The 27767-nt window shown below is 42.2% G+C and overlaps 1 protein-coding gene across 1 annotated transcript in view; it reads left to right on the top strand.

The window, feature by feature from the left end:
• The first annotated feature begins 1626 nt into the window (after nucleotides 1–1626).
• Nucleotides 1627–27767, top strand: part of LOC118397299 (histone acetyltransferase KAT6B) — a 40559-nt gene continuing 14418 nt past the window's right edge. The window contains 8 exon segments of the mRNA XM_035791968.2: nucleotides 1627–2091; nucleotides 3053–3988; nucleotides 20595–20703; nucleotides 23149–23264; nucleotides 23767–23848; nucleotides 24440–24569; nucleotides 24798–25909; nucleotides 27635–27750. Of these exon segments, the coding sequence (XP_035647861.2) occupies nucleotides 3341–3988; nucleotides 20595–20703; nucleotides 23149–23264; nucleotides 23767–23848; nucleotides 24440–24569; nucleotides 24798–25909; nucleotides 27635–27750 (2313 nt within the window). The 5' untranslated portion in view covers nucleotides 1627–2091; nucleotides 3053–3340.

The raw sequence follows: 27767 nt of genomic DNA, 5'->3' as shown, positions 1-27767 counted from the left end.
TGTCATTATTTATAACGATTTTATGTTATGATCATGATCAAGGACTTGATGTCTTCATTATATTAAGATTGGGTCAATTTAACAATCCCTCTGCAAAAAGACCTATCCAGCTGGTTCTATGATCAGAAAATGCTTGGAAACAAGGTGGCCCAATTGGCTGCATAATCTAGGAAATTATTCCAAATAACAGCAATTAATGCCAATGTCAATTTGTACACTAGCTGTGCAAGTATTATGCCACTCGCAGAATACAACCCTGGATAAAGACATCAAGACGCGTTGCAAAAAATGTTTAATCTTCCCATGCACATCCCGGGACATTTTAATGTGGAAAGTGAAAGTGACATTACATTTGCCGCTATGATCATTGGGGAAGCGCTACTGCTCTACAGGGGCGACGGTCTGCTCCACTTCACTGACTGAAGTAGGGATGTCTACAGTGAAGAAGAAGGGGGAGGGAGGTACCACTTTGTCACAGGCTGCTATGTAGATTAACCTTTCAATTAGTTGTTATCAGGTCCTCTCTGTCTCAGCGCGAGCCTTCAGCGAATCGTTTAGAGATTAAAAATACAAGGAAACCCCCATATGGATGTGCCGCTGTGAGTGTGATTATTTATATCCGATCGTCGTTTCAGTCATCGTGTTAATAAAGAAGAGGACTGTATCCGATAAAGAAAACTTGAAGAGGTAACTACCAGCAAATATTTACGGTAGCTAGCCGATGTCTTTTTCTCTCACTGGTTACATGTTCATCCTTGCATAAAACTTGCGTAATTTGTTTTGCCTCCTTGCCCAGCGTCGGTCGGAACATTTTGTAAACGATCTAGCCTACATTCCAAGGAGACTGTATATCACTGACTAATAATGTGTAAACGAGAATGGACCTGCGAGTCGAGTGAGAAATGGATGGATCGCGAAACTGTAGCAATACATTTATTATTGAGGCACAGTGAAGATGCTGCTACTCCGATTTCCCGGGTCAACTACTCCGTTTGTAAGCTATGTGGAATCCCCCCCCCCCCTCCCCTCATGTGTTTATTTTCTAGTCGGAAATGCAGTGCAAGATAATACAGATAAGTATTGTCATAATTTACACGGTAGAATGTTGATGATCGCTGTAGCCTAACACATGCAGGCACTCGTGCTATGTAGAGAAATTCTACCGCTTGATGGATAAGAAATCCTGAATGATTATTTATAGTGTGCCCTATTTATTATGATGTAGCCCACCCGTAAACGTTTGGTAGCCTACATGAGTTGGTGAAAACTGAAATCAGTGAATTGTCGGTGCTTCTGGGAATAGGCTGTAGTGAATTTCCACAAGATTGGAAAATAAAATGAGAACACCAGTTTGTGGGGAAAGAAGTGTCGGGTAGCATGGACAACCATAGCACGATAATAGCCCATCACCTTCAAACATTTTTTAAACTTGCTGCTTTAAATCAGCAGTCAAGTCTTCGCCGTTTTTTTGCAAATAAATGATGGATTTAACAAACAACCAATTAAAGTCTAAAATGATCCAAATCATTTTGAAGTGTAACCAATTGTTTCAAGGAGGAGTCGTAGTAAAGGTGGGCTGTCGTTTGACACAGGATATAGTTTAACCAGAAATCCTCAATTTAACCACTGACCTGCGGTAACTTTTATGTTAATGAATGACAATCTAATTGAGATACAAAAGCTATATTATATTGTCCCTACAGTGCACCAACTTATTCAGTCAAACGATAAGTGCTTAGGGTAAATATAACATCAATTCATGATACGAGAAGACACCTTAAGAGGCGGTTCAATTGAGTGTAGTGACAGATCAAGCAGCCAACGCAGTCCCTTCTAAAGTGAGCTCATATATAATGATTGACATGTACTTTATCAAACCAGAAATCGGATCTTGCCTTTACAGCCAATATTAAAGTTGCTAGGGAGGGCACATTAGTGTAGGTAAGGTTTAATGAGACTCCATTGGATTGTAATCAGCGTCATGTCGGATTTATGTAAACTACAACATTGTAACAAAATGGCGACTGTTTAGGTCACGTCATTAATGCAGGCAGCAATGTTTTTTCCTACAACTCAACTGATACAAGCAAGGTTAGTTACATATTATCTTCTCGTTCGTAAGCGTCTCATGTTAGTTTGAACATAAATTGCCGTCATAAATTTCCGGTAACAATCCCTCCGCAGCTGTCAAAAAGTGCAACAATATGAATTGATCGTGTGCGGCTAACATTCAAGCTCGCGCCGACTGCTAAAATGAACAAATCCTTGTTTATCACTCGTTACGCATACAAGCTGTCAAACTCGCGTGCAAGAAGTCAAACTCCTTTGCCCTTCTTGTTCTACATTGTAGCTGATTTAGAAACACTGAGTAGTCTAGTTTGGTCAACTGGTGATGTTACAATGAATCATTTAACTATCAACAAAAAAATAACACCTATCACAAGTAATTTTGATAGGTGTTTTAACATATATTTAACAGGTTACATTTCATCTCCCTTGTTGTTATGACTGTAGTCAGTGTCATGACAAATTCATCTTGATCATTATTTTACCACAAACTATTGCGTGAGGTTAGGTCAATCGGTGGATTATAGTATCAGACTCCGACTACGGATTAAGTAACATTAGCCTATCCCTAACCTACCTAGAATCATCTTCAATCCGTCTGAACTGCTTTTGTAATCCATCTGTTTCTCTTGAGTGTTGTTGACCTTCATTTCATGGTGTCTTGGTCTGCTTTTCAGTAAATGTTATGGTGAGGTCTCAGAATATAGCCTAGCCTACTAATCCAAAAACACTTAAATTGGTCATGGCCCAATGTGTAAAGTGTATACAAGGCCGATCCCTCACAATTTACTACCAGTAATCAAAACAATATGTTTGTCTAATGTGACCATGGGCTACTAGTACTTGATACTCAGCGAAGGTGCTGGGTGCAACAAATATATAGAAATTCTGTCTCTGTCATTGTTAGAGTACAGTATTGCATATTTTTGGCCTGTGATCTTATTTGACTGTTTATGACTATCTGTTTTTTTTTCTTTTTTTTAAGTTATCATTTGGATCTTGAAGGAACTTACGCCATTCGAAGGAATCGTGTTCCAGGTCGGTCGTTAACTGTCCCAACCTTCGAGGAATTTACTATCTAGCTACTTTCATCTTATTTTGTGAGGTTACATGTGAGCTTCTACCTTGGATGAGGATTTACAGCAGGAATGTATTGATGCCGAGGTGGAACATTACTTTTTGACCTTCAAGATGTGTTGGATGTATCAAATGTTTCACAACAACAAGGGATATTCTCTATGGATCACTTTTTCCTAAATCTCATTGTTTAACCATGGTGGAACTTGCTAACCCTCTCTATACGGAGTGGATTCTAGAAGCAATACAGAAAATTAAAAGGCAAAAACAGAGGCCTTCCGAGGAGCGGATTTGTCATGCGGTGGCGACCTTACACAGATTGGACAAGAGGACCGTTCTGGAGCAGTTGGAGTTAAGTGTTCACGATGGTTCCATTCTCAAAGTCACCAATAAGGGGAGCGTGTCGTACAAAGACCCTGAGCACCCTGGGAGAGGAGTATCTTCATCAACAACATCGCTCAAACCTGTTAGTGCAAACCTCTCTGTCCCATTGTCTAAAGGATCTATATGGAATCCCAGTGAACTTCGCCACATTGACTGGAATAAAATTCTGAGGAGGGCCATCGAGGGTCTGGATGATAACCACGGTTCCTCTCTGAAGAACATCCAGAGGTACCTAAGGAACCAGAATGATCTATCACACGTCCTGGACAACCCGGGGTTTCAGCAGAGGTTACGACTGTCCGCCAAACGGGCAGTCAACAACGGCCGGCTGGAGAAGAACGGCCCACTCTACAGGTTAAACCAGGGGGGTAGTGGAGTGGAGGGGAGGAGCCAGAGGTGTCCAGGTGCTTCCCCATTGGCTCTTCAGTGTGTCACCCTTCTTCCACATGAGAGCGACCAGGTACGGTATACTGATACTAGTTCTGTATATTTCTGATTATAGTAGCCTGCTGATAATACTGTGTATTCCAAGGCTTCTTTCACTAGGTACAGTATGCTACTCATAGCCTCTGAATCCTTTTCAGGTTATTTCTTATGTCGATATTTGGTAAAAAAGCATCTGCTAAATGGCATATATTATTCCTCTACCCGGCAAAATAAACACTAGATTGTTGTTTGACCAATATGTCTCATTTTGGAATATTCCGTCTCATTTGGTTAAGGACTTGATGCTTTCACTGATCATGCCTAATCGGCTTCAAGCACTGGTTGATGTTGCACTTGAGGAATGCAATTGGATGATAGCTGACAGTTTTGTGATGAATAGCAGAGCTCTTGTGGGCTTAAATCAAGCTGTTGTGATATAATATTGCTTCTTGGAAACACAGCTACTCAGTAGATCTCCTAACTAGTTCAGTGTGTACTTGAGAAAACTACTAGGCCTTGTTGACATTTCCTCTGCTCAGGAAAATACTTCGTAACCAATTGGCCATTTTTGCATTTGTTTGGCAGAATAGATGGGCTATGTTATTATAGACAGAGAGTAAATAACATACAGTAGCTTTAAAGTTGTCTTTGAGAACACAGGGTTGTGTGTTATAATTTTGTGGGTCAATTATTTTATACTAATACAATCGCTCAAATATGTTTAACCTCTTGCTCCTACCTGGCACGCAGGCGTCCCATCTAGACATCTGGAAATGCAAATGCGCTACGCTAAATGCTAATATTACTAGTTAAAACTCAAACGTTCATTAAAATACACATGCAGGGTATTGAATTAAAGCTACACTCGTTGTGAATCCAGGCAACAAGTCAGATTTTTAAAATGCTTTTTGGCGAAAGCATGAGAAGCTATTTATTATCTGATAGCATGTAACACCCCAAAAGACCCGCAGGGGACGTAAACAAATTAATTAGCATAGTCGTCGCTACACAAACCGCACAAATAAAATATAAAACATTCATTACCTTTGACCATCTTCTTTGTTGGCACTCCTAGATGTCCCATAATCACTATTGGGTCTTTTTTTCGATTAATCGGTCCATATATAGCCTAGATATCGATCTATGAAGACTGTGTGATAAAAAAAAAGAAATAGCGTCTTATAACGTAACGTCATTTTTTAAAATTAAAAAAGTCGCCAATAAACTTTCACAAAACACTTCGAAATACTTTTGTAATGCAACTTTAGGTATTATTAAACGTTAATAAGCGATCAAATTGATCACGAGGCGAAGTATATTCTTTAGCTGTCCGTCTGGAAATAATGTCCGGGTAATTATCAACCAAAATATCCGGTCAGAGACCGGAAGAAATTAGTTGCCTTGCGTCTGTTTGACCAAGAAACAAAGCCTAGGCAAATGACAAGACTCTAGACAACGTGTGGAAGCTGTAGGTATTGCAACCTCAGCCCCATTAAATGTGGTTCACCTTTATCAATGGGTTCAAGTCGCGCATGGATATATTTTTCCATTTTCAGTGATCAGATTTTCCTGCGCTTTTCGATGAAACGCACGTTCTGTTATAGTCACAGCCGTGATTTAACCAGTTTTAGAAACGTCTGAGTGTTTTCTATCCACACATACTAATCATATGCATATACTATATTCCTGGCATGAGTAGCAGGGCGCTGAAATGTTGCGTGATTTTTAACAGAATGTTCGAAAAAGTAGGGGGTAGGATTAACAGGTTTAACAAGTAATACAAATCTAAAAATGATAGGTGACAAAATTTATCAACACCCCTGTTTTCAATACACCAGCACCCTCCCCTTGCTAGGATGACACTGAGCCTTTTTTCTATAATGTTTTATGAGATTGGATAACACATTGGGAGGGATCTTAGACCATTCCTTTGTTCAGAATCTTTCCAGATCCTTGATATATATAATTTGGCCCTGCGCTTATGGACTGCCCTCCTCAATTGAAACCACAGGTTTTCAATGGGGTTCAAGTCCGGAGACTGAGAGGGCCATTGCAAAATGTTTGTTTTTTTTGTGGTCAGTTATCCATTTCTTTGTATATTTTGATGTGTGCTTGGGGTCATTGTCTTGCTGGAACATCCAATTGCGGCCAAGTTTCAGCCTCCGGGCAGATGCAACCAGGTTTTTGGCTAAAATGTCCTACTACAGTTGATGATGCCGTTGACCTTAACAAGGACCCCAGGCCCAGTGCAAGCAAAACAGCCCCATAACATCAAAGGTCCACCACCTTATTTTACATTAGGAATTAGTTTCTTTTTTTGCATATGCATCCTTCTTTTGATGCCAAACCCACCGCTGGTGTGCATGGCCAAAGACATTTACATTTACATTTAAGTCATTTAGCAGACGCTCTTATCCAGAGCGACTTACCTCTATTCTATTTTTGTAACATCTGACCATACCACCCTGTTCCCGGTCCAAGTGCCAATGCCGTTTAACAAACTCCAGGCGTTTACATGTGTTGGTTACTCTCAATAAATTATTTTTTTTATGCCAACCCTTCCAAATCGCCTATTGGCATGGAGGTGACGTTTAATTGTAGATTAAGAGACTTGGTGACCCCAAGATGCAACCAAGTTCTGTAATTTTCCACCTGTGGCCTTTGGACTTTTCTTTGCCTCCCAAATCATCTTCCTCACTGAATGGGGACGAGATACAAATGCACCCTCTACCAGGCACATTTACCACTGTTCCAGTGGTTTTAAATGTGTAATTGCTCTAATAGTGGGAAGCGCTATATTTGGGGCTTTTCTACGCATTGCCTGCTTTTTTGAAAGTCAACAACCAGTTCCATACATTTTTGGCATTCCACATGGTGATGGATGACAAAGGGATTTTAGCTGTGGAAGGCCACAATACTGTTCCATAAAATTACATTTAAAAAGTAGAATGTTAATGCAGATTTAATTTAGTTTGATTTGAATCTTTAGGCTTGCCAATAATTATTTTTATTTACTTGTTAACCAAAATTGTTCTCTGAGCAATTATATTAATATAAGATTTTTTCACCAGCTGATTTTATAAGAACTTTTTTCAGCAGCTGTGGCAGTTATCGGAGCGAGGCTGAATGGGGTCCAGCAGGGGTCTTCCTGCATGGGGGGTGTGGGAGGTCTTCCTGGGGCATATGTACAATGCATTTGGAAAGTCTCAGACCCCTTACCTTTTTGCACATTTTGTTACGTTACAGCCTTATTTTAAAATTAATTTTAAAAATAATAATAATAATCCTCATCAATCTACACACAATACCCCATAATGACAAAGCAAAAACAGGTTTTTACATTTTTTTTAGCAAATTTATTTAAAAAAAATAGACACCTTATTTACATACATATTCAGGCCCTTTGGTATGAGACTTGAAATTGAGCTCAGGTGTGTCCTATTTCAATTGATCATCCTTGCGATGTTTCTACAACTTGATTTGAGTCCACCTGTGGTACATTTCAATAGATTGGACATGATTTGGAAAGGCACACACCCGTCTATATAAGGTCCCACAGGTGACGGTGCATGTCAGAGCAAAAACCAAGCCATTCGAAGGATTTGTCCGTAGAAGTCCCGAGACAAGAATGTTTCAAGGCACAGATCTGGGGAAGGGTACCAAAACATTTCTGCAGCATTGAAGGTCCCCAAGAAAACAGAGGCCTCTATCATTCTTAAATGGAAGACGTTTGGAACCAACAAGACTCTTCCTACAGCTGGCCACCTGGCCAAACTGCTCAATTGGGGGAGAGGACCTTGGTCAGGGAGGTGACCAAGAACCCCAGAGTTCCTCTGTGGAGATGGGAGAACCTTCCAGAAGGACAACCATCTCTGCAGCACTCCACCAATCATGCCTTTATGGTAGAGTGGTCAGATGGAAGCCACTCCTCTTTAAAATGCACATGACAGTCCATGGACTCAGACCATAAGAAACAAGATTCTCTGGTGTGATGAAACCAAGATTGAACTATTTGGCTGGAATGCCAAGCGTCACGTCTGGAGGAAACCTGGCACCATCCCTACGGTGAAGCATGATTGTGGCAGCATCATGCTATGGGGATGTTTTTTTTTTAGCGGCAGGGACTGGGAGACTAGTCAGGATAAAGGGAAAGAAGTACAGAGAGATCCTTGATGTTAACCTGCTCAGGAACTCAGCCTAGGATGAAGATTCAAAGTAAAATGTTTGAAGCTTACAGCTTCACACACTCTTGGCATTCTCTCAACCAGCTTCACCTGGAATGCTTTTCCAACAGTCTTGAAGGAGTTCCCACATCTTCTGAGCACTTGTTGGCTGCCTTTCCTTCACTCTGCGGTTCAACTCATCCCAAACCATCTCAATTGGGTTGCGGTCGGGTAATTGTGGAGACCAGTTCATCTGATGCAGCACTCCATCACTCTCCTTCTTGGTCAAATAGCCCGTACACAAGCCTGGAGGTGTGTTGGGTCATGGTCCTGTCATATAAAATAAAAGCTGGGACGGCTTATCACTGCAGAATGCTGTGGTAGCCATGCTGGTTAAGTGTGCCTTGAATTCTAAATAAATTACTGACCGTGTCCCAAGCAAAGCACCATCACGCCGCCACCTCCATGCTTCATGGTGGGAACCACATATGCAGAGATCATCCGTTCACTTATTCTGCGTTTTACAAAGACACGGCGGTTTGAACCAAGAATCTCAAAATTGGACTCATCAGACCAAAGGACCGATTTCCACCATTGCTTGTGTTTCTTGTCCCAAGCAAGTTTCTTATTTTTATTGGTGTCCTTTTAGTAGTGGTTTCTTTGCAGCAATTCGACCATGAAGGCCTGATTCACGCTGGCCTTCATGGTCTGCGTAAATCAGTTGATGTTGTGATGTCTGTTACTAGAACTCTGAAGCATTTATTTGGCTGCAATCTGAGATGCAGTTAACTCTAATGAACTTATCCTCTGCAGCAGAGGTAACTGTGTCATCCTTTCCTGTGGTGGTCCTCATGAGAGCCAGTTTCAACATGGCGCTGGATGGTTTTTGCTACTGCACTTGAAGAAACTTTAAAACTTCTTCAAATTTTACAGATTAACTGACCTTCATGTTTTAAAGTAATGATTCTCTGATTCTCTTTGCTTATTTGAGCTGTTCTTGCCATAATATGGACATGGTCTTTTACCAAATAGAGCTATCTTCTGTGTGCCACCCCTACCTTCAATCCTCGGGCAGACTCTTCTCTGTATACATCAATGATGTTGCTCTTGCTGCTGGTGATTCTCTGGTACACCACTACGCAGACGACACCATTCTGTATTCTCTGGCCCCTCCTTGGACACTGTGTTAGCTAACCTCCAGACGAGCTTCAATGCCATACAACTCTCCTTCAGTGGCCTTAAACGTAAGCATCACTACTCTGGATGGCTCCGACTTAGAATACGTGGACAACTACAAATACCTAGGTGTCTGGTTAGACTGTAAACTCTCCTTCCAGACTCACATTAAACATATCCAATAAAAAATTACATCTAGAATTGGCTTCCAATGTCGCAACAAAGCATTGTTCACTCATGCTGCCAAACATACCCTTGTAAAACTGACCACAGACTTGGGCGACGTCATCTATAAAATAGCCTCCAACACTCTACTCAACAAATTGGGTGCAGTCTATCACAGTGCCATCCGTTTTGTCACCAAAGCCCCATACACTACCCACCATTGCGACCTGTACGCTCTCATTGGTTGGCCCTCGCTTCATACTCATCGTCAAACCCACCGTCTCCAGGTCATCTACAAGTCTCTGCTAGGTAAAACCCAGCCTTATCTCAGCTCACTGGTCACCATAGCAGCACGCGCTCCAGCAGGTATATCTCACTGGTCACCCCCAAAGCCAATTCCTCCTTTGGTCGTCTTTCCTTCCAGTTCTCTGCTGCCAATGACTGGAACGAACTGCAAATATCTTTGAACCTGGAGACTCATGTCTCCCTCACTAGCTTTAAGCACCAGCTGTCAGAGCAGCTCACAGATCACTGCACCTATACATAGCCCATCTGTAAACAGCCCATCTATCTACCTACCTCATCCCCATACAGTATTTATTTATCTTGCTCCTTTGCACCCCAGTATCTCTACTTGCACTTTCATCTTCTGCACACCTACCATTCCAGTGTTTAATTGCTATATTGTAATTATTTTGCCACCATGGCCTATTTATTGCCTGAACTCCCTTCTCTTACCTCATTTGCACTCACTGTATATAGACTTTTTTCTTTTGTTCTACTGTATTGACTATGTTTTATTTATTCCATTTGTAACTCTGTATATGTCGAATTACTATGCTTTATCTTGGCCAGGTCGCAGTTGCGAACTTGTTCTCAACTTGCCTCCCTGGTTAAATAAAGGTAGAATAAAAAATACCTTGTCACACACAACTAATTGGGTCAAACGCATTAAGAAGGAAAACAATTACACAAATTAATTTTTAACAAGGTATACCTGTTAATTGAAATTCATTCCAGGTGACATCCTCATGAAGCTGTTTGAGAGAATGGCAAGAGTGTGTAAAGCTGTCATCAAGGCCGAGGGTGGCTCCTTTTGTAGAATCTCAAATATAAAATATATTTTGATTTTAACATTTTTTGGTTACTACATGGTTCTATATGTGCTATTTCATAGTTGTGACTTTTTCATTATTATTCTACATTTAGAAAATAGTACAAATAAAGAAACCGTTGAATGAGTAGATGGCCGAACTTTTGACTGGTACTGTATGCATCTATTTTTAAGTGGCAACCACGATTTAGCAGCTGCATTGCGCCTCTACTAATGCATGTAAGGGAAACGCTGTAAAATAATTTTGGATGTGACTGTATGGCTTGATATAGGGCCACTAAACTCTTAGCCTTCATTGTTTTCTCTTGACCATGATGCATGAGACGTGTTTTTCACTCTGCAGAGATTGTGGCTCCATCACTCAGCACTAACTCATGCTGCACGTGAACAATACTGTATTGACAGCAGTTTTGTACTTGACAAATGAAAAGGACTTTACAGTGAAGGCCAAGGCATTGGAAGGTTACTATTACTGTTGCCATAAAACAGTTTCCTCCCTTTTGTGTAGAAGGTCAAAATGAAAGTCTAGGGCTTTGGGAGTATAAAGTTTCGTTAACATGTTTTCTCTCCAAGTTATGGAAAGGATTAATTTATGTTAATAATTTGGTCATTTACCACTTTAAATGGTGTAGGCCTACAGTATACCATTCTATATTGGCATTTTCACTATTGGAGACATTATCTACCCTTCAGTTTCATTATGAATATCAGGAAATAACACCGTTGACTATACAGCCACAAGTTTGTGTTTGCGGTCGGACCAAAGTGAAACAGTTCTGTTTTAAGACACTGTCCTCCTGTAATAAAAAGCTTGTCATTACCAAGAAATCTATCCTCATAAGAATTGTCTTGTCCCTTTTCTGTGTAAGTTTGGAGTCTTTCAATTACACTCAGCTCCTATGCTATTTGGTGGTTATATCCCTAAGTTCTTTTAGTTTACTCAAAAGGATGACTTCTTTCTAGTCCTTGACATTAGCGAGTAACAAAGCATAACTAGTCGGTATTGGAAATGAGTCTTGGAAAAGAGCAGTCTTGGGTCAAAGTTTATTAGATTCTAAAGTGAGTTTGGCTGCAACAAAGGCAAGGATTTTTCTTCTCTCCCCTTACTGTTATGTAACCTGTTCTTCAGCACAGCTCTCTGCCTGGCTTCTAGAACAGCAGTCTTCTAATAGAACCCCACCCCCCTCATGGAACACAACTGTGCCTTTTTTAAAGCACAGTAATTTCCTCTAATGTACTTAATTTGGCATCCCCTAGTCAATCAGTAACATCTTCTCCTCTTTAGCTGTGTGTTCTTTCTCTTTTATTTTCAGATGAGTACTACTTTTAAGGGGTTTTATTTTTCTGTCTAATCACCAATCGGAGGCTGTTCCCTACTGCATAAAATATCTAATGGCCAGCCCAGGCTAGGCTAGCCACATAGGGTTTTTGCTTTATACATTTTTGAACTACTGTGTAAGTTGTGAAACTTGACTATATCAACTACACATACACTGCACTTATCATTTCACAATTGCACTAATATCAAAATCAATAGCTTACTACATCAGCATGTTTTCTGGGCTAATTCAGAGGTTCTTATCTAATTAAGTAGATTCACATAAGAATTGTTAAAATAATTTATAAGTAGAAAATTATACTGTTGCTGTTTCCTGTTTTGATTTATAGCCCAGTGTCTCAACACTGGTTTTAACTGTCCAAATTCATTGTCAATATGCTGAAGTAGGTTGTAATATTTTGAATACAAAAATTGCTCTTTACACATATGTCAGTCTTGTGTTCAGATTACGTTTATTTTCCTAATTTATAACTTTTTATGAACTGCAAAAGCACATACATTTGCCATGGGTCCACTCGGAGCTGCAATTGATTAGCTTGTTCTACTGTAATCAATATTGTGCCCAAATGATTCACTCACATCGATATTGTATGGAAATCAATGGAACTGGGACAATTCATTAACGCTACATGTGCCGTTCTCTTCTAAAAGACAAACCTCCAATAACTTGGATGTACTACATTTACCAGTCGATCGACAATAACCTGTAGTTGCCATATGTCAACTTATAGCTTTGTGAGACCATTATATCGGTCGATAGCCGATACGGAAACAATACTTTTTGACTGGATAATTCCAATGAATCACCACCTCACATCGGTTTCTAAATTACTTCAGGGATTGGCTTTCATTTGAATTATAGTTTAAGCCTCAAATCCATTAATTTATTTGAGGCCAGAGTCATTTATGGGAGGAGAGAGGGGGGAAAAAAGTATACTACCGACTGCCACATACGACAACACCGGTATTAAACGAAAGATATTCATCTGTTTTAAGCAATCGATTTTGTGAGATCGTGATGACTATAAACTTTTAATACTAACATCACCAATCTGAGGATGTAAAAAGGATGTATTTCATATTTTTGTGTGGTGAACATTTCTAATGTAGTAACACGTTCAGCCCATCCATAGGAAAAAATTGCGTAAAATATAAAGAATAAATAATTAGTCAAGATAATGAAATATTTAGATTTGGGATGATAGTAAATGAAGCACACTTTTACATTTTTTATATATTTTTTACAACATTGACATCTGTTTCTCACTACTTTTTAACCATGGAGATAGTATAAAAATGGTCTTAAAGACAATTTAACCAGGTGCTGTAGACTAGATCTTCCATAGTGACTGTGCAGCAGCCTGAACCTTTGTTTCTACTCATATGCTCAGGCTACCGATTTGATGTAATAAAAAGCTAATCTTATTGGAATAATGCCGTTTTCATGCAGGTCATGTATAGGGCTGTGACGGTCATGGACGTTTGGATGATGATAGTTGGCAAGTCATTTGTTTGCAGTCATCATAATAACCGTTCGAATAGTAAAACAAAACACACATTTTCTCTTCCTCTGCTCCTGACCGCATGTGCTGCCGTAGAAATGGAATGAATAGAATGGGCATCCCCATTCAAGTCAATGACAGCATAATTGGTGGACTGGCGGCCATTGCAAGTGTACCCATCAATGTGCCATTATTTGTTGATTCAACTGACATTACAAAAAATGCAGTCCATTGCATGAGCCATATCAGTTAACATAATTTTAATTGACATTCTACATTACTATAGAAATGATTGCATCACAATACCAGGAAGCCCTTGTTTTATTTTTACCTTTATTTAACCAGGCAAGTCAGTTACAACAAATTCTTATTTTCAATGACTGCCTAGGAACAGTGGGTTAACTGCCTGTTCAGGGGCAGAACGACAGATTCGTACCTTGTCAGCTCAGGGGTTTGAACTCTCAACCTTCCGTTTACTAGTCACATGCTCTAACCACTAGGCTACCCTGCCGCCTCATGTACCCATGAGTTTACCAGTCAAGTTGCCAGGGTTAGAGGAACCATTCTATTAATTATATTTCTATGTGTGCTGCTGCATTGTGGTGGCATTGTCTCGCAACCAAAGGCTTGTTTGCTACAACAACATGCTTGTTTCAGTAAGGAGCAACAAAGTTCCATCACATTAAGAGTCCATGTTGCCGCAGAAACGGACTCAATCGCATGAATGCCTGGCCGTCCCCTCTTCAGTCAGCAGTTGTTCCACCCCAAAAATTTAATAAAATTACATTACAAAAAAATGTATGACGGTTATTTTATTTTCATGAGTCTTCATAACTAAGGTAATTGTTCCAGCCATAGTCCCACAGACCAATTGCATGGTTATCACGATAAGCTGGGCGCTAGTAACCATTTTACTATAGCATCACTGCAGATGAAGATTTCACATCCAGTTAAATTTTTATTTGGGGGATACAAAGTAGCCTCGGTTGGTGATTGTTTGATCAAGTACAAAAAGAGCAGCCTATTTAGATACTTTAGCCTGCTAGAGAAAGACTGCTCTGCTGATTTTAGAAGTCGTTTGAACACAGTTGTTCCAAACAGCTTGAGCCTTTCACAAAGATGAATCTTCATTTGTAGATTAGGTGGATTCTGTAGTTTTTGTGATGGAATATATTGTGATCAAGTGCAAAAGGAACAGGCAAGATAGGCCTACGTACTAAAGACAGACGGCTCTGCTATTTAGACGTTTTTAAAGGACAGATTTATTTTTTTAAATGCTGTTTGATAGAGCTTCTTCCTGTTTCTACTTTCTGTGACCCATTAATGATCACAATGACGTAATGCCGCATCTAGCCAAGGTTGTGGGTTCAATTCTTGTCGGTATTGATACTCATACTAAATATGTATGCACTCCCTGTACTGTACTCTTAGTCACTTTGGATAAAAGCATCTGCCAAGTAAATTATACGCTGTTGAAAGTGAGGTGTAGCCTATCTTACAAAAATGAATCATATCTGTAGCATTCATTCAAGAGTGGTTGTCTTTACATAGACAGACGATCTGATTCCACCGGTTGCACAGCCACTCTATTGACCTGGAAGATTTTGGAAATGGAGGAGTCATTGATGTATCTGTAAATGGCTTTCTCTCATTTTATTATTCAATTGATAGGCTATAACACCTGCCAAGAACAATGACCAAATCCCACAGATGCATCCTATCCCTGTTTTACTTTTCCACTTCCTGTATTTTGAAATGGCAGCATGTAGCCTAGCGGGTAAGAGTATTGGGCCACTAACTGAAAGGTCGCTGGTTTCAAAAGCCCAGGCGGACTAGGTGAAAAATCTGATGTGCCCTTGAACAAGACACTTAACCCCTAATATCTCCTGTAAGTTGCTTTGGATAAGAGTGTCTGCTAAATTACTAAAATGTAAACAACTAAATGTGACTGTGGCTAGCCCTAAAATCTACCTGGGGCACATTCGGTAATGGTGAAGTTAGAAATGGCATGCATAGAGTGGACATGATTCAGTATCTAATATGTCAGAGAGGCTTGATTGTTCTACATACTAGGCATTTCTATCTCAAGATAACGTGACATCGGACTCTTCTCAACACCGAGATTGCATCTGCAGGTCACGGAGGGGTCACGTCAGGGCCGATGGATATTGCGTTCAAACGGGCTGTGTTGAGGTCATGATGATAATCTGCCTGCCTCTGGCTCAGTAGAAACTAATTATGGCCATCTCCCCAGAGTCCCCTTTCTTCCCAAAACCTCCGCAGTCAGTTGATGAGTCGTTTGTGTGTGAACTGATGATGAGGTTTGTTATTTATTGTCATACCCTGTGTTATTTTCCCTTAAGAACCTCCTTCCTGCTGTGTTATGCTGCCTGAGGAGTGTGTGTGTGTGTGTGTGTGTGTGTGATGCATGTATGACACTGTGTTATGCTGCCTGAGAAGTGTGTGTGTGTGAGACGCTGTGTTACGTGGTGTCATTTTTGGTAGTTGCTTTACGATGGTCATGAAATGATTGAACCGAATAACGTTTCATAGGTCTACTGAACAAGAAATCGTTGAATATGTTCGTTGTATAGAAGAGTAGGAACACCATATAGTAATATATAACCTATGACCCTTAGCAGATGTTTTTATCCAAAGTGATTAACAGCATAGAGAGCGCATGTGTTTTTAGCATGTGTAGGTTATGTGATCCCTGCGGGAAAATAACCCATGACCTTGTTGCAAGTGTCGCAATACCAACTGAGCTACACATGGCCGTTTACCTTCAAACTAAACATGGGCTAGTCTGCTGTTAGTTTCTGTGTTATGTGGTGGTGCTGTTTTCAAGGTGGTTGAGTCCATTCGGTTCAATAAGAAAGTAATTTCATAGTGTTCGATACTGAGCAGAAGAAAGTGTTTTGAATATTTTGCAGGCTATAGAACAGATGGGTATAGGTACAATGTTTACCTTCCTACTAGCCATGCTGGTAGTTAGATCTGCCTGTCAATAGTTCTAAGTGATCAGTGCTAAGTCCTCTTAAACCTTAAAGCTGATATTTTACTTTTGTATGTAATTTTAAGCCCTTAAGTGAGTGTTAACCTTTCTACTGCTGATTCTGAAACATGGAGAGAGGGAGAGCAACTACAATGTTAGGGCCGGGACGATACCAGTATTGCGATACTCGTTAGTATCCTGGCAAGGAAACGAAACACAAAGCGAATTTAACTTCTTCAGGAAAACAGCCCTAATGTTGGAAATGAACATTATGTTTATAGCTCACAATATTTTACATACAGCAGGTTAAAGGACCAAAGAGTGAGGTCTGCTTTGGGTTTTACTTCTTGCCAGGGAAAAAATATTGTGATACTGGTATCGTCCCGGCACTATACAATGTATTTGAATAATTTATTATGATTCATTAACATTATTAAGGCAATTTGATTACATGATGGCTAATCCTGTCTAATTGTAGTGTAAAGCTTTCTCAAGTGGATTAAGCCCCTTAACTAATTATCACATCCCCTTTCAGATTTAATGGATAAAGAAGGGCAGTTTTTCACATATATTACGGTAGAGTACCTCCTGTGGGCAGTAAGTGTTCATAATAAGCTAATTGTGTTTTAGTTGTTGAGAACTCATGTCAGGGGGACGGACTATTATGTCACTAATTCCCATCATTCACAGAGCTTTGATGTCTAAGCCTTGTGTTTACTTATTCATGTATCTGCATATCATTGCATCTGTTTGAATATATTCTCTGTTTCAATAATCCCCTAAAAGCATGCTCTTCAGTCAGTAGACTCCAAGACAAACAGGAATAGATGAGTGTTATGCATATCTGTAGCAATTTACAGGACTGTAGGCTTATTGAAAATACGATTTTGTTCTTAACTGACTTGCCTAGTTAAATAAAGGTAAAATTAAAAATGATAACTGTATATGTATCCATAATTACATTTTGTGTGTCATAAAGCATACCAGAATACCGATGTTATTCCCATATTTACATCACAAACAGTACATACATAGCTAGTCCACTATGCCTCTTATGTTTTTGAACACTCGCTATGTTTCTCTCCCCAGCTTTCCCTGACCCCATCCCAATATACAGTTTGTTTCTCTCCCCAGCTCGCCCTGACCCCATCCCAATATACAGTTTGTTTCTCTCCCCAGCTTGCCCTGACCCCATCCCAATATACAGTTTGTTTCTCTCCCCAGCTTGCCCTGACCCCATCCCAATATACAGTTTGTTTCTCTCCCCAGCTCGCCCTGACCCCATCCCAATATACAGTTTGTTTCTCTCCCCAGCTCGCCCTGACCCCATCCCAATATACAGTTTGTTTCTCTCCCCAGCTCGCCCTGACCCCATCCCAATATACAGTTTGTTTCTCTCCCCAGCTTTCCCTGAACCCATCCCAATATACAGTTTGTTTCTCTCCCCAGCTTGCCCCGACCCCATGACCCCATCCCAATATACAGTTTGTTTCTCTCCCCAGCTTGCCCTCCCAATATACAATTTTCTCTCCCCAGAGTTTGTTTCCCATCCCAATATACAGTTTGTTTCTCTCCCCAGCTTGCCCTGACCCCATCCCAATATACAGTTTGTTTCTCTCCCCAGCTCCCCATCCCAATATACAGTTTGTTTCCCCCCAGCTTTCCCTGACCCCATCCCAATATACAGTTTGTTTCTCTCCCCAGCTTTCCCTGACCCCATCCCAATATACAGTTTGTTTCTCTCCCCAGCTTGCCCCCCAGCTGACCCCATCCCAATATACAGTTTGTTTCTCTCCCCAGCTTGCCCTGACCCCATCCCAATATACAGTTTGTTTCTCTCCCCAGCTTGCCCCCGACCCCATCCCAATATACAATTTGTTTCTCTCCCCTTGCCCTGCCCCATCCCAATGTTTGTTTCCTCCCCAGCTTGTCCTGACCCCATCCCAATATACAGTTTGTTTCTCTCCCCAGCTTTCCCTGACCCCATCCCAATATACAATTTGTTTCTCTCCCCAGCTTGTCCTGACCCATCCCAATATACAGTTTGTTTCTCTCCCCAGCTTTCCCTGACCCCATCCCAATATACAGTTTGTTTCTCTCCCCTTGCCCCGACCCCGCCCCCCAGCTGACCCCATCCCAATATACAGTTTGTTTCTCTCCCCAGCTTTCCCTGAACCCATCCCAATATACAGTTTGTTTCTCTCCCCAGCTTGCCCTGACCCCATCCCAATATACAGTTTGTTTCTCTCCCCAGCTTTCCCTGACTCCCAATATACAGTTTGTTTCTCTGACCCCATCCCAATCAGTTTGTTTCCAGCTTGCCCTGATAATATACAGTTTGTTTCTCTCCCCAGCTTGCCCTGACCCCATCCCAATATACAGTTTGTTTCTCTCCCCAGCTTGCCCTGACCCCATCCCAATATACAGTTTGTTTCTCTCCCCAGCTTTCCCTGACCCCATCCCAATATACAGTTTGTTTCTCTCCCCAGCTTGCCCTGACCCCATCCCAATATACAGTTTGTTTCTCTCCCCAGCTCTCCCCAGCTTTCCCCCTGACCCCATCCCAATATACAGTTTGTTTCTCTCCCCAGCTTGCCCCATCCCAATATACAGTTTGTTTCTCTCCCCAGCCCCCCATCCCAATATACAATTTGTTTCTCTCCCCAGCTTGTCCTGACCCCATCCCAATATACAGTTTGTTTCTCTCCCCAGCTTTCCCTGACCCCATCCCAATATACAATTTGTTTCTCTCCCCAGCTTGTCCTGACCCATCCCAATATACAGTTTGTTTCTCTCCCCAGCTTGCCCTGACCCCATCCCAATATACAGTTTGTTTCTCTCCCCAGCTTGCCCCGACCCCATCCCAATATACAGTTTGTTTCTCTCCCCAGCTTGCCCTGACCCCATCCCAATATACAATTTGTTTCTCTCCCCAGCTTGTCCTGACCCCATCCCAATATACAGTTTGTTTCTCTCCCCAGCTTTCCCTGACCCCATCCCAATATACAATTTGTTTCTCTCCCCAGCTTGTCCTGACCCATCCCAATATACAGTTTGTTTCTCTCCCCAGCTTTCCCTGACCCCATCCCAATATACAGTTTGTTTCTCTCCCCAGCTTTCCCTGACCCCATCCCAATATACAGCTCTCCCCAGCCCCTGACCCCATCCCAATATACAGTTTGTTTCTCTCCCCAGCTTGTCCTGACCCCATCCCAATATACAGTTTGTTTCTCTCCCCAGCTTGCCCTGACCCCATCCCAATATACAGTTTGTTTCTCTCCCCAGCCCTGACCCCATCCCAATATACAGTTTGTTTCTCTCCCCAGCTTGCCCTGACCCCATCCCAATATACAGTTTGTTTCTCTCCCCAGCTTGCCCTGACCCCATCCCAATATACAGTTTGTTTCTCTCCCCAGCTTGACCCCATCCCAATATACAGTTTGTTTCTCTCCCCAGCTTGCCCTGACCCCATCCCAATATACAGTTTGTTTCTCTCCCCAGCTTGCCCTGACCCCATCCCAATATACAGTTTGTTTCTCTCCCCAGCTTGCCCTGACCCCATCCCAATATACAGTTTGTTTCTCTCCCCAGCTTGCCCTGACCCCATCCCAATATACAGTTTGTTTCTCTCCCCAGCTTGCCCTGACCCCATCCCAATATACAGTTTGTTTCTCTCCCCAGCTTGCCCTGACCCCATCCCAATATACAGTTTGTTTCTCTCCCCAGCTTGCCCTGACCCCATCCCAATATACAGTTTGTTTCTCTTGCCCAGCTTGCCCTGACCCCCCCCATCCCAATATACAGTTTGTTTCTCTCCCCAGCTTGCCCTGACCCCATCCCAATATACAGTTTGTTTCTCTCCCCAGCTTGCCCTGACCCCATCCCAATATACAGTTTGTTTCTCTCCCCAGCTTGCCCTGACCCCATCCCAATATACAGTTTGTTTCTCTCCTTGCCCTGACAGCCCAATGCCCCCCAGACCCCATCCCAATATACAGTTTGTTTCTCTCCCCAGCTTGCCCCAATATACAGTTTGTTTCTCTCCACAGCTTGCCCCGACCCCATCCCAATATACAGTTTGTTTCTCTCCCCAGCTTGCCCTGACCCCATCCCAATATACAGTTTGTTTCTCGCCCCAGCTTGCCCTGACCACATCCCAATATGCAGTTTCTGTTTCTCTCCCCAGCTACGCGCTGACCCCATCCCAATATGCAGTTTCTGTTTGGGAACGAAAGAGTCCAATCGGGACAAGAGGCCAGAGCAGCTTCTCTCCTGTGCAGACTGTGGGAGCAGCGGTAAGTTCATACCCATTTTTCATTTTTTTATATGACTGTGCCAAACTGGTCTGAACTTGGCTGACCTGGTTACACATTTACCATATTTCAGTTACCTAGACTCCAAGAGAGCCTTTGTCCACTTGACACAATGTGCATGTTTGAGGTCTCACTACATGGCAGTCGGACTGTGCAGAATAACTGCTCTAGATCACCTTGCATCCCACATAACTACTCATTATGTGATCAAGCTTAGTGATTATTCTGCGCCTTGCTGAAACTGATCCTCTCGAACACACTGGCCATGTCATAGTTAGTCTTGCCGACTACTTTCTAAAACTGTGTGCTAATCTTATTACATACCATTTAGAATGTACTGTTTAGTAAAAAGACATTTCTCTTCCTCAATAGCAGGAAGTGAATTCTACTAGATGAAAAGTACAAATTTGATTGCATACTGAATTTCAGAAAGTTCACACATTATAACACCTTGCATTTAGGCACACCCAATCAGCCTATTATTTAGAATGCAATTACGGGTATTCGGACACGGCCACTGTCTGAATCCCAAATTGGATTATTACCTACGAAGTGCACTACTTTGGACCAGAGCCCTATGGGTAGTGCCCAAAAGTAGTACACTAGGCCTATATAGGGAACAGAGTGCCCCATTTGGGATGAAGCCACAGATAGATAGGAAGCCCTCTTTGTACACTGAGTGTACAAAACATTAAGAACACCTTCCTAATATTGAGTTGCACCCCTCTCCCCCTTTACCCTCAGAACAGTTTTAATTTGTCAGGGCACTCTACAAAGTGTCTAGTGTTCCACAGGGATGCTGGCCCATGTTGACTCCAATGCTTCCCACAGTTGTGTCAAGTTGGCTGGATGGCCTTTGGGTCATGGACCATTCTTGATACACACGGGAAACGGTTGAGCATGAAAAACACAGCAGCATTGCTGTTCTTGACACAGACCTGTGCACATCTGTCACCTACTACTACCATACCCCGTTCAAAGGCACTTAAATATTCTGTCTTGCCCATCCACTCTCTGAATGGCACACATACACAATCTGCTTCTCAATTAAAAATCCTTCTTTAACCTCTCCTCCCCTTCATCTACACTGATTTGAATTGGATTTAACAGGTGACACCAATAAGGGATCATAGCTTTCATTTGGATTTACTTGGTTAGTCTATGTCATGGAAAGAGCAGTTGTTCATAATATTTTCTGCACTCAGTGTATATGTAGCTAATGTTGTAGCAGATGTGGTTTAGACAGATTCTATTTAGGCATGGTCAATCTGCAATTTGTGAGTCTGGTTTAAACACAGTCGATGTGTTGAGGGGTATACCCCGAAATGGTAGCAGCAACTCTAGTGCCATCGGGCCGTTGCCATATTCCTCTCGCATCATGATGTTCTCCTGCTTTAGGCTAAACCCTCTACTTGAAGGACTTACTTGATGAACTGTTTCTATTGGATAGTTGGAAAAGGGAGACATGACAGACAAAGGAAGAATTATGGCAAAATTGCCAACAACCCATGGTGGACTGAGGAAGGAAGCTGCAGATTCCACTTAAGTGGCCATTAGAATTTAGAAATCACTCATGTCGTTGAGTGAACGGCGCTCTCGGAATCGGAATGCAACAGCATTCTGGGAACACGGCAGGCAGCAATGAGGGACAGAGAGGGAAATAGGATCAAATGTCATCCATTTTCCACTGCCGTAGATTGGTGTCATTTTCCTTTACTGTTCTTTTCTTTCAGACAAATGTGCTGCTGCTAACCCTCTGTAAAATGACCTCTCATAAGGATTAGTTTGCCTTGGAAACAGTTATTTTAAATGCTGTAAGGAATTATTCTCCCAGTGACATTTTTATAGCTCAAATTTGACTAAGTAGCGTTGAGGTGGTTTTCATTAACCGCTCCTAGTGTACACACATTGTGCTCTGGGTGTAAAGCAGCTGTTTTACAACCATGAGAATGAGCCGGTGAGAGAGGAGGCACGCTTTTACATGACTTTCACGTTTGGGCCCCCATTAGACTGAGTTCTGCTACTGTTTCTGCCTCATTAAGAACAAATTATCTTTAATTAGCTGCTCAGATGTTTGATCATACTGTTTTTTAAACACAGCTTGTGGAAAAGAGCGAGAGGTCCCACCCGGACACAGACGCACGCAAACGCTGCTTAACATTGTTGATAATGCAATATGTTAATATTTAACCTTGCTGTGTGAACATAATGGGAAGGTCGCGCCTCCCGCTCGGTGAAACTGATACTAAAGTATGTTTCCCAAATAGGACCCTCTTCCCTATGTAGTGCACTAGTTTTGACAACTGCCCTGGGCCCTGGTCAAAAGTAGTGCACAACATGGGGAATAGGGCGCCATTTGAGACACCGCCTAAAGGATGGTTGAAATGTGCAGCAACACTAATAACACTCTTTTGTTTACCTCTACAGGGCACCCATCTTGTCTGAAGTTCTCCCCAGAGCTGACCACAAATGTGAAGAGATTGCGATGGCAATGTATAGAATGTAAAACCTGTAGCTCCTGTCGAATACAGGGCAAAAACGCTGTAAGTATTTTAATACATTAGATTTTTTTCTAAATACAGTGCCATACCATTTAATCTGTGTGAGATAGAGATTGATAATGCTTTCATGGAGACAAAATAATGTAATCAACCCGGTAATAAATTTCCTCTTAACAATGAAAATATCTGTGTCCCAAATAGGACCCTATGGTCTATATATAGTGTACTACTTTTGAGCAGGGCTCTGGTCAAAGCTAGTGCACCATATAATGGATAGAGTGCCGTTTGGGACAGAGACATATCATGAAATATTTTTTCAAGCATACATCTGCCATTTCCGGGCAACATGTTGTGCAATGAAGACACAGCCTCTTTTTTTCTCCATCCACCCTTCAACCAAACATAATTCACCTCCACATACATAATCCATATTAAACTAAACGGACATGTCCCTCTTTAGAGTGAAATGACAGAAGGTGTAACATCTATGCAACAACAGGGAAGCCACCACACAGCCCCACACATGCCTCCTGTCTCCTTGCAGGACGAGATGCTGTTCTGTGACTCTTGTGATCGGGGGTTTCACATGGAGTGCTGCAACCCACCACTCTCAAGGATGCCAAAAGGTAAAGGTGTTCATACATATGGTGTTCTCTCTCGGTCTCTCTGTATGTGTGTGTGTTCTTCATAGGGGGTCTTTAGGTCTGTCAATCATCATAGTAAAGCAGAGATGGCTTATTAGGAGCTTTGCAAGAATATCAAATGATTCCCCAGTCCCAGGGGAGAGATATGTAGATTACTGTACATGGCCTACAGCTATGCTTGTAATGATTGAACAGCTACTGTAGTGTGAGACCTTTGGCAGCGGGACTGATATTCACACAAGTCGTATCGCTTTGCTCAAAATGCACTGACATGGGCTGTCTCTCAAATGGTACCCTCTTCCCTAAATGGGCCCTGGTCAGAAGTAGTGCACTGTATAGGGAATAGGGTTCCATTTTGGGACAGTCTATTTCAGTGGACCCTGATGTTTTTTTTTTTTTATAAAAATGTTATGGATTTCCCTGCTTTGTGCTGAGTAATTGATTGTTGTTCATTGTAAGGAGTGAGTAGGAGTGTGTCCCTCTCCCTCGCCATCTGCATTAAAAGGAAATGTTTCCAGTGAATGTGTGGTGTGAGTTGATGAAGCCACCTAACTGATGCTCTCCTCTCTCTAGGTACCTGGGTCTGCCAGGTCTGCAGGCCCAAGGAAAATGGAAAGAAACTGCTGCATAAGAAAGCCGATGAGATCAAACGTCGATATGCAAAGCCAATCGGGAGGCCCAGAAATAAGCTCAAACATAGAATGTAAGTTTGTCACCGTGATCTGTAGACATTGCCTTTATTTTAGTGTAACAATAGAAGGTTGTGCAGAGGGTCCATAAACCACATTATTACCTCAAGGAAATCCTTCTGCTTTTTATCGCAATACTTTGTTATATATTGAGTTATGACTAAGTTGTTTTCATAAACGTAGCTTTTGATTCATACCATAGTTTGTGTCCTTGCCTAACCCCTACGCTGTTTCTGTTCTAGGTCTGTAAGCAGTGGTGACGGCTCCATGCTAGCCCGGGGAGGAAGGGGGTCACCTGGTAGGGGTCAAAAGCTTACCGTCTGTTCCACACCTTCATCTGGTCATGCAGCATCTGTGAAGGACGCCACAGACTTATTGGCTGTTGCTACATCAAACCCCTGTTGGGCCGGTGACGCTGTCACCTTCACCACCCAATTCACCACCTCTTCCACCCCCTCCACCACCCCCCCCCTCACGCCCACCTCGTCCTCCTCCACCCCAGCAGTTACACTCACTGTTAACAAGAAAACCAAAGGGCTTATCGATGGGCTATCCAAATTCTTTACTCCCTCGCCTGTCGGCCGCAGGTCGTCGCGAGCCGGCGAAATCTTAGACCCCTCTGCCCTGAAAGGGTCACAGTCTTGTTGTCCTGCTAGGAAAAAGCCGGGCACTCCGCCGAAACTATGGAAACTCAGTCCGTCTCAGTCAGTCGTTGGCTTAGCTGCAAAGTCTGATACAACTCCAAGTCAAAAGCTAACCACCACCACCATTTCTCCCTGTACACTCCCTCTCCCCCCCCCACCCACGTCACTTGGACATAGCCCCACCACCTCCCTGGTCTCCTCCAGCTCCACCTCCGTTAACTCCCCCCAGAGTTCTTCCAGCCAGTCTAGCGTCCCCTCCATCACCAGTCTCTCTAATCACAACCAACTTAAGGGACTCTTTGACGGACTCTCCCATATCTATGCCACTCAGGGACAATCTCGGAAAAAGGGACTGCCTTGCTACGCACCGCCTAAGCGCAGACACCGTAAGCAGGACTTAGGGTCCTGTGCCACTGCGCCCAAAACATATTCTCTCATTCCCCATCCTCCCCAACAGCGCCTCGGAAAGAAAGAGATGACAAATAATAGGTTGTTGTTGTCGTCCCACTCCTCCTCCCATCCCAGGCCCGGCCGGCCAAGGGGGCGCCCCTTTAAGGTGGTCAGTCACTTCAGACGTAGCCCCTTTTTAAAAAAGCACAGGACGCTAGGCAGGCTAAGATGTAGAGTGACCCCTCAGAAGGGACCCCAGGAAACACCAGGAAAGGGAGACATGACAGACGAAGGAAGAATTAAGGCAGAGCACGACCATGGTAAGCAAAGGCGTGAATGCTCCGACCGAAAATACCTGCGTCTACTTCCGCTAGTTTAAATATTTTTTTAACCCAAGGCTTGTGACAAAATGCCTTACCATACCTTACCAATGCCTTACCGTATGAGCTAACAAATGTTTTCTTTTTACAAGAGTGAACAAACTCATTTTGGCTTCGCCTTGCTTTAATTCAATAACATTTTAACAGTTTCTACTACTAATCTTTTACACCACCTACTTTAATTAATTCATTTCTGTTTTTTTCCCAAATCGTTTAATTTCGTTATTGCGTTTTGACTTTGGCTGCGTAATGAATCTAGCTACGCGGCTTCAGTTCCATCTCTCTGCCGTCGGCTTCTTTGTCAAAGTAGTGCATGGCCCAACCACTAACCCTTTCTTCAAACTCTTCTCTCTTTGTTCTGTCCCAACCACTAACCCCTTCTTCATACTGCTCTCTCCTTTATCTGTCCCCCCTGTCTTTGACCCTATGCATTAGTGCACTGGCTTCGCCAATTGTGATTTTCGCCTAGTTGTGACTGTACTGCTATGTTGTTAGATTATAAAGACTTGCTCTTCTGCCTTCCATTCCACGCTCTCCCAGCACTACCACCACTGTCACCATTCAACCCTAACTTCCCACAGTCGTTGGGCTGACACACACATACACCATTTATGACTCGAAGTTGACTTGATGATTACGTCTATTGATCTACGCCCTCCCCCATCTGATTCGGTGTCATTGGGCCAGATTCCCAGACATAGATTTATCCTACTCCTCGACTAGAAGAAGCATGTTCAATTGAGATTGTCCATTGAGCATGCTTCTTAGTCTAGGACTGGGCTTAATCTGTGTCTGGGAAACCGGCCCTCAAGGGCTAAGATTTTTTGAAAGGATCTGGATTTGATTTGAAGGGGTTTTAAATAATACTGTGAATAGAATAGTTTTTAAATTGATAAGCCAAAACATCCATGTACACATTTAAAATGTATACTCAAGTCTCAAATTAATCTCAATAATTCATTTTTTAATGTAAAATTTCCACTTCTTAGTGTATAATACATAATTTCAAGTGTTTCATGTATGCTAAAGATGCATGGTTAGCTTTTCAACATCATTGCTGTTGTATCGTAGTCTCCACACTGCTGCTGTCACTGCATTGACTTTTTAATTAACAGGAAACTATCTGGGGCTGTGTCCCAAATGGCACCCTAGTATTCCCTGCATAGTGCTTTACTTTTGACCAGAGACACATGGACCGTGGTGCAAAGTAGGGCACTATATAGGGAATAGTGCCATTTGGGACGCAGACTTGGTGGGTTGACACATGAAAGCGGTTACGTTAGTAGAGTGATTTAGTTTCACGTCATTACATTCAGGATTTTCATTCACAGGTGCAGAGATGATGATACATTCATTATACAACTCCACAGAGACCTAACTTCGCAGAGGCTGTCTAACAAAACATACATTAAAAGCACATTAAAACCAAATGCATTTACTATACTGAATGTTCACAGGCTACAGAACACTGCTCCCTATCTACTCTATAAAGCTGGGATGATAATCTACCATGTTTGATGGTACTCCTCTGATGTGGCTGTTTGGTTACTGTGACAGCCTGTTTGGTTACTCTACCAGCATGTTTGTGACTGTACCAGCATGTTTGTGACTGTACCAGCATGTTTGGTGACTGCAACAGGCTGTAATGTTTGGTTACTGTAACAGGCTGTGAAGGTGAATTGAGGGTGAAGCAGGAACCTGGCTTCGTAGCAGTCTCCAGGGAACATGTCACAGAGGAAGACATGGAGATATTCACACAGGTCCAAGAGCTCTCGTCGCAGGTGAGGAAAATGTCCAA

This window comes from Oncorhynchus keta, chromosome 2 (genome assembly GCF_023373465.1).
Source record: "Oncorhynchus keta strain PuntledgeMale-10-30-2019 chromosome 2, Oket_V2, whole genome shotgun sequence".
NCBI classification, from domain to species: domain Eukaryota; kingdom Metazoa; phylum Chordata; class Actinopteri; order Salmoniformes; family Salmonidae; genus Oncorhynchus; species Oncorhynchus keta.
The sequence above is the reverse complement of the archived record's forward strand: the minus strand, read 5'-3'. Positions and strand labels throughout refer to the sequence as shown.